The sequence below is a fragment of the Triticum aestivum genome, chromosome 7B (genome assembly GCF_018294505.1).
Source record: "Triticum aestivum cultivar Chinese Spring chromosome 7B, IWGSC CS RefSeq v2.1, whole genome shotgun sequence".
Lineage (NCBI taxonomy): Eukaryota > Viridiplantae > Streptophyta > Magnoliopsida > Poales > Poaceae > Triticum > Triticum aestivum.
The window spans coordinates 108276174-108284081 of record NC_057813.1 but is presented as its reverse complement, the minus strand read 5'-3'; the positions used below and the strand labels follow the sequence as shown (position 1 = coordinate 108284081).

Below are 7908 nucleotides of genomic sequence, written 5' to 3'. Positions count from 1 at the left end.
ATATGAAATAAACTTATAACTAAATTTTATATAAAAGCACTATATTTTAGTCCTTCCAGGCTTTTTCCATGCTTTTCGGACGAACTTGTGGCGAAAAAGCTTAACCCAAGCCCAACCCAGATGCCGAACTTTGGGTCGGGTTGGACCATGCCCATGTCTAGTTTAGATGTGTGTGTTTTTAGCACAGTACGGACGCAAGCGCTCATATAAACGTGCATACACTGATCCCTATGAATGTACACACGCCCTTCCTACCCTTAATAAGCACCTCTAAGAGACTGAGCCGGCATATCATCTTGAAATTCCAGGATAAAATGCGAACCCAGGTCTTCTTCCCCTTCCGAACAGGTTCCGAACCCTAGCTCCTCGCCAATGTGAGCGCCGCCTGAGATTCCCAAGCCGCCGGAGACTGTTCTGTTCAACTGCGGGCGACCGAATCGGGTCGCCACCCTCCCCTATCGACGACCAGGCCCTCAAGAGTCAAGAGTGAGGCCCTTTCTCCTTGCCTCCTCTATCTGCCTATGTAATTTTTACGGCTATGGTTCATTGACCAACCCTGTTTCTTTTAGTATATCTAATCTATGCTTGGTGATGTAGTATTCACCTGGTGTAAACTACAAGTTCTTAAATGGTGCTCTTTCGAAGATTGCTATTTTACCTAACAAAATTGTTTATTTTAGTGGATTTATGATTGGCACAAATGATTAGGCATATATGCTTGGTTCAGATGCGCACTTTTCACTGTTTCTGCATGTCCTTCGGGAAGAAAATGGACCAATCGATCTAAGCTTGTTCCTGGAGTTTCGGTCTGATGTGGAACCACAGATATTCAGTAATAAACGTATCTCTGATGCACAACCTAAGTTTCAGCCTGTATTCCTTGAATAAGATGGCACGACACTTCTTTTTCTACACATTTTACTTAATAGATAGAATGCCCTCTGGCCTTCCATGTAAACAAATTTTAATTAAAGTCGACGGCGTGCTATCACTAGGCGATCTATGTTTCACATGATGAACTGACAGCACAATTCCTTCACGTTTCGCATACTCATGTTGCTATGTTGGGATTTCTAGTTACAGGAAAGGAATCACATGATCCTCTTTCAGTTTTAGTCATGCGCCGCCACTTTATCCAATAAAAAGAAATATTCATACTCTAAAACAAGCATAAGCTTAGTCACAGTTGTTACTTTACCATGACAAATATGTGGCCCTGCAGCTGTTGTACTGTGTACTGCGCTGAGTACATGACTACGTGGTACTTCGAATGTAGTTGTACTAGTTATAGCCTCTTTGATTCACATAATTCTGCACATATGGAGATAGGAACAACATATGAATTGAAATTGACAGGAATACATGCACAAAACAGAGGATTGGGAAACACTGTACTTTTGTGAACTTGGGTGTTTGATTCACACTTTAACGGGGATAAAACATACAGAAACGTAATACACCAGTGAAATCATAGAAATTATAGCAAAGAGATCTGAGTGGATTGTAATATTACCGAGTTTAACTTAAAACTGGTATCAGAGGAAATTTTCCTCTATTTCTGTTTTGCTCTGTTCATTTCATCAAATGAGTGAATAGTGCCACCAAAGGAAACTGTCCTATTTCAACGGGTTCCTGCATTTTTGTTTTGCTCCATCCATTTGAATCAAATGAATGAATGCTTCCACCAAAGGAATACGTTGAACTTCCTGAGCTTTCTAATAAGTTGAGCTGATAGCCTTTGATAGAGAAATAGTGCAAACATATGTATTGCTAGTTGCATTTTTTTACTGTGTTTTTACTATGAGTCTGATGACATTTCTGTAGACTGCATCATGGAGGCTCCACAGTCTCGGCCTTGGTCAGATCTTCAGTCGGAACTCCTGGGCCTTATCCTCAAGCGCCTCCCCGTCCTGGCTGATCGTGTTCGTCTGAGAGCAGTATGTCAACCATGGCGCTCTAATAGTTTGGAGCAGCACCTTCCCCTCCCATTCCCATGGCTCACTCTCCCCGATGGCACCTTCCTCAACATTCCTGGTGGTGAAATTCACCGCATGCCTATACCAGAAGGCGCTTGTTGCCAAGGCTCCATTGACAACTGGCTATTTCTCACGCACAATGATGATGTATGCTCATTGATGAACCCTTTCTCCAATACCACGCTGGAGCTTCCTAAGCTAGCCAGAGAATGGAAGCGTGTGATAGGTCCCTGCTCCAGATTTAAGCCAATTTTCTATAAGTTGGTGGTGCCCTCACCGCTGGACTCATCACCCAATTCCTTGGTTGCTGCGCTAATCATGGATGATTCTAATTGCCGCACACTTTGCATTAGCCAGCCCCCAATCGCCACTGACTCACTCAGAGGTGACAGGTATCCAATAACTAGACTTTCAGATATTGCATTCTTTGATGGAAAGTTGTACGCGTTGAGCGGAGTTGGCCAGCTTTTGATATTTGAGCTGGACGATGACCTTGTTATTTCATCCTTCGAGAGCATAATTGACTCTTTGGGTGATTTAAGTTTAGTTCCTCAACCCTTGGCCCCAGGGGATCCATTTACTATAAGGGAGTATCTAGTTGAATGTGGTGGTAGACTGTTGATGGTGACACGATGGATTCACCGGGTGAACATTTCTGCAAGTGACGATGGCTTTGAAGATAAACGCACGGCTGCACTTGAGGTCTTTGAGGCAGATTTGCAGAGCAGCCCCCGTCGTCGATGGAGAAGGGTCCATGATTTGGGTGGCCATGCACTCTTTCTTGGCCAACATGGCTCCAAGTCCCTGCCCCCTGCAGAATGCAGTGAATACCAAGAGGATTGCATCTACTTCATGTGTGACTATCCCTTGCCGAGCTCTTCTGCAAATCCTCTTCGCGACTCCGGTGTATACAACGTCAGGAATGGGATGATCACACCATTGATGTCAGAGACAGCAGCTGTGCCGCTAGAGCGTGTTGGGCAGTGGCGTCCGGCATGGGTTTTCCCTTCGGCAGCTATGTGATCAACGAAGCAATGTTTGTTCTGCTTGGAATCCTCATGCGTACTCCCAACTTGCTCTGCTACAACTTTGGGACCAACCAATTCTGCTTATGTTTATCCCAGTGACCTGTGATCTCAGTTGGTACGTTTGTGTGTACTTAAATCCTATGTATAATCTTAATAATGGGAAATATTCGAACGTTCAAGTCTTTTATTATAGCAACTTGGTCTATTGTCTGAGTGGATATTACCTTTACATGAACAAACTTTTTTCCTCTGGTGAAAAAACTCAAGGAATCTCCTAGATCATGTTCACTGTGAGGAGAGCACCGTGTTGATGATAGGCCACGAAGATAATGATGTACCGCGTTTCTGTTCTGAAAAGTTGGAAGAATTTGGTACTGTACTGTTAGCATACAGCTACAGGAGCGATTTCTTGGCAGCACCGCCGCATCAACCTTTGCTGAAGACGACGACGGTGAGGTGAAGCTGACGCTTGGATTTCGTTCTCTGATCAGTCTTGCTACGTCTCAGTCAACTGAAAGACTTATATTCATAAAGATCCTACATCAAGATCCATACAATTTCTTCTTTGATTCTTTCGTGCATAGCCTGGTCTCAACAGAAAATCCAACGAGAAAAACGGGATCGATGGGATCCGGAATGAGTTACGAGATCTTCTTTCACATAGTAGTATGGTAGGTATATTGGGACGGACTCGCCCTCAGATCGATCGCTCTGTTTAAAGAGGACGTATCCCACGAGGCCACGACGATGGCCGCGTCGGGAGGCTCTTGCGGCGGGGAAAAAAATTCTATGAGACCAGGTCTCACGGATTAGCAGGTGAGACCCATCCTGATAAATGACACGTGACATTCATAAATCACAAAGCATTTACCCCACCCCATCTGAAATCAGGGGGGAACAGATTAGATGCTTTGTGATTTGTGAATGCCATATGTCATCCATCAAGACGGGTCTCACCTGCTTTATATGAGACCTGGTCCCATGGCCGGATCTCCAGCCGGAGATGTTGGGGGTCGTGCTCTCGCGGCTGCCGTCGCACGCCGACCGCGTCCGCCTCGCCGCCGTCTGCCGCCCATGGCGCTCCAGCGCGCGGCTGCTGCGTCCGCTACCCACGCTGCTCCCGTGGCTCGCCCTCTGCGATGGCACCTTCCTCAGCCTCCCCGACGGCGCCGTGCACCGCCTGCCCGTCGCGGACGACGCCTCGAGCCGAGTCTCCACCGGCAGCGCGCTCTTCCTCGTGCACGGCGACAACAAGTGCTGCCTGATGAACCCTTCTCCGGTAATGACGACCCCTGTCCCTGAGGCCGGCGACTGGTTCCGAGAAAACCCGACCGTCCGGAAGGTGTTAATGTCCGATCACCTCGTCGCCGCCCTGGTGGACTCCAAAAAGCTCAGCATCAACAGCTCCACGACCACGAAAGTCATCATCTCCATACGTGGGCAGCCATGGGACACCACGAGTTGCTCCACGACGGAGTGGACGGCGCCTGAAGACAGCTTCGTCAGCGACATCGCGCTCTTCAAAGGAAAGCTCTACGTCCTCCTCGACACACAAGACGAGGAATACGGACAGCAGCATGAGCTCCGTGTCCTGGACGACGGCCGCGAGCAGACAGCCATCCCCGGTACCCGATTCCACGGGCACGAATCGTTTAATGCTTACGCGACGGACATGTACGTGCAGCGGAACTATCTCGTCGTCTCCGGCGACCGGCTGCTGATGGTGGAACGAAGGATCTACCAGCCGCCGATGTTCCCGGTAGACTCAGGGATTGAGAAGCGGACTCGTCTCTTCAAGGTCTTCGCGGCAACGGAGCTGAGCAGCGGATGTGGACTCTGGACCGAGGTCGATACGTTGATGGGGCGCGCGCTTTTTGTCAGCGAAGGCTGCTCGCAGTCTCTCTCCGCCGGGGATCAATCTAGCGGTGTCGGAGCTCGAGAAGATTGCATCTACTTTGTAAACGAGGATCACACAGATACAGACATCTCTGAATCCGAAGAGGAAATCTGTGAGAACCCCTTTCTAGACTCTGGCGTGTATAACATGGCAGATCAGACAGTGACGCCGTTGCCGTCGAAGGCTGTGGCGGCGCCCGCTGCCGGCGACGGACCATGGTCTCCGACTTGGCTTTTCCTAGAGACTTGAGTTAGGCTATATAGTTAAGGCGGTACTATAATTAGGTTTTCGAATAAGATGTTTTTCTTGGACACTTCTATTATTCTTCTATAAAGCACATGGTCGAGGCTGAAGAAATCATCTTCTGTGTGGTACGGGAATATGATATTGAGTCCAAAACTACAAGCTGCAAATCTGCACAAGGAGGGTGTAGATCTTGTGCAACAAGCAGACCCACAAAAGCAAGGTATGTCAAAAATCATTTACAGATATGGGGCATTTCAGATATTTATTGGTAGTTCAGGAGGTCAACTGAAAGATTTTAGTGGGGTTTCACTCGCTGAGCTATGTCATCAAAATCCATGGAGTTCATATTGGTATGTTTGCATAGCTGGTTTATTGATGTCCAATTAATGATGGATCATGGTGAAATTTGATAGTTTCTGTCAGAAGTCAGAACTAGCGACCAATTTGAAATTTCAGCATCTCTCGGATTAAAACCTCAGTAATCAAATGCCGCATAATGTTGGTGTAATCATTGTCAAGTTTGAGGTTCCTAAGCATGAAACTTATCTTTACACATGTTACTCAAACTCGATCCGAATGTGCATAAGAACTGACTTTGCATGATTAGATTAAGTTGCCAGGATGATATCAATATTAGTTCGCAAACAAAATTTAGAACACATATTAATTTGCAACTTAGCATCATATAAGATGTGCTCATTACCAAATACGGGGGACATATAAGATCCGGAGTAGATTAATCTAACTAAACTAGTTATGCAAATTTGTTTGTTGTGGCAAATAAGCAGCATGATCGATTACAAAGTTATAGTTATAATTTAGTTGTAGATCAAAGATTATGTGGTTCATGCAACCATCGGTTTCTTTTTATAGTCATATGAAAAGAAAATACACTGTACAAATTTTCCATGATAATGTCTATAGATGATACGGCAGAATGCTTCAACCTAAACTATTGACTACCCCTTGCAACATGTGACCACGGTCCAACATCCGATGTTTATAACATGACTACCCTGGTAATTGTTTGCACAACTGGCAACGGAGAAGGTTTTGGGTCACCATCTATCGCACGCAATGCTGATGAAAGTAGTTGGTAGACAGAAGCACAATGTTCCCTACCATGAAATTTTCTATGCATATGGTGCCCGTTGAAGGATCGATGTCAGTGTCGCGTGAAAGATCTGACATGGTATGGAGATAAAGCATGTGAAGACTATGGCTTAGACAGAGCATCTTCTCCGACATGGAAGGCATCGATGCAAATTGCGCATGTTGAATACGAGCCATCAAGAACGATTTTAGTGCCCTATGTAGGATATGAAGTGGTATGGAGACATCAACGTGAGTACAATTTTAAACGAGAATGATCTTTTGGTCATGATATGATGCTATAAGATGCGTGTGTGCTGAGATGGGGTGTATCCGTTTTTATTTTCCAGGTGAATGAGACCAAATTACGTCTCATTTAGATGAGTTCTAGGTACTCCCGAAGAAAAAGAGGCTAGCCCTGATTCTTTCGTATATCGGTTCTGTTATTTCTCAGTCGACTGAGAAATAGTGAAGTGTCAGTCGACTGTTTTACCCTTCGGCCTGTGTAACGCTCTTTGTCCAGCCCGTTTGCCTTTTTTCCTTTGGCCCCACCGGCCTTGGTTCTGTAGGGCTAGGGAGTATTTGTTGGGCTTAGTACGTAGGTGGTCGATGAGTCTTTTTCTCGTTTTCTTTTTTGTTTGTTTTTGGGCACGATTCAGAGGGGAACGGGTAGATATATGTGCTCCCGTCGATGGGTGACGCTGCTGATGGAGTAATTTATCTATGTTATTATCCGCTCTATTTTTAGTCTTTTTTTTTTGTTTTTTGGTTTGAGTAGTTGCATGTCTTCTAACCGACCCGCAACTGGACTTTTTTGTTCTGTCGTAGGAGGCGGGCCAGTTGCAAGCCCAACAACAACCCCGCAACTGTAAGTGCCGCACCCGACAACAACTGCATATCCCTGAACATGGTTGCAACCAGACTTTCTTTTGTCGGAGGAGGCGGCGGAAGAGGGGGCAGACTAGTTGCATGTCCGACTCTAGGCATGCAATTGCAAGTGTCGCACCCGACCGCAACTGCATGTCTTCTACCCCGACCGCAACTAGACTTCTTTGTTCTGTCGGAGGGGGTGCTGATAAAGGGGGCGGGCGAGTTGCAAGCCCGACAACAACCCCGCAACTGCAAGTGCCGCACCCGATCACAACTGCATGTCCCCAAACATGGTTGCAACTAGACTTTCTTTTGTCGGAGGGGGCGGCGGAAGAGAGGGCGGGCCAGTTGCATGTCCGACTCTAGGCATGCAACTGTAAGTGTAGCAGCCGACCGCAACTGCATGTCTTCTAACCAACCCCAACTGGACTCTTTTGTTGTGTCGGAGGGGGTTGGCCAGTTGCAAGCCTGACAACAGCCCCGCAACTGCAAGTGCCACACCCGACCGAAACTGCATGCCCCTCAACATGCTTGCAACTGAGCTTTTGTTTTGTCGGAGGGGGCGGCGGGAGAGAGGGCGGACCAGTTTAACTGCAAGTGTCACCCTCGACCACAACTGCATGTCTTCTTACCCGACCACAATTGGACTCTTTTTCTGTCGAAGGGGGCGCCGGTAGAGAGGGTGGGCCAGTTGCAAGCCCGACAACAGCCCCGCAACTGCAAGTGCCGCACCCGACCGCAACTGCATGTCCCCCAACATGCTTGCAACTGGACTATTGTTTTGTCGGAGGGGGCGAAG

General features: G+C 47.0%; 2 protein-coding genes across 2 annotated transcripts; both read left to right on the top strand.

Moving 5' to 3' along the window:
- Positions 1-283: 283 nt before the first annotated feature.
- On the top strand, positions 284-3170 carry LOC123161305 (uncharacterized). The gene is made up of 2 exons (XM_044579145.1): positions 284-486; positions 1825-3170. Exon 2 carries the CDS (start codon positions 1833-1835, stop codon positions 2997-2999), a length of 1167 nt encoding a protein of 388 aa, XP_044435080.1. The 5' UTR covers positions 284-486; positions 1825-1832; the 3' UTR covers positions 3000-3170.
- A 581-nt stretch (positions 3171-3751) lies between these two features.
- LOC123157729 (uncharacterized) lies at positions 3752-5421 on the top strand. Its single transcript, XM_044575959.1, has 2 exons — positions 3752-3803; positions 3976-5421. The coding sequence occupies exons 1-2, from the start codon at positions 3752-3754 to the stop codon at positions 5148-5150; spliced, it is 1227 nt and encodes a 408-aa protein (XP_044431894.1). The 3' UTR covers positions 5151-5421.
- Positions 5422-7908: the final 2487 nt, after the last annotated feature.

Bases quoted from the DNA above. Each gene is read 5' to 3' on its own strand.
- LOC123157729 (XM_044575959.1), top strand. From the start codon at position 3,752: ATGGCCGCGTCGGGAGGCTCTTGCGGCGGGGAAAAAAATTCTATGAGA. The intron at 3,804-3,975 runs GTCTCACGGATT...GCTTTATATGAG, and splicing joins AAAAAATTCTATGAGACCAG to ACCTGGTCCCATGGCCGGAT.
- LOC123161305 (XM_044579145.1), top strand. From the start codon at position 1,833: ATGGAGGCTCCACAGTCTCGGCCTTGGTCAGATCTTCAGTCGGAACTC.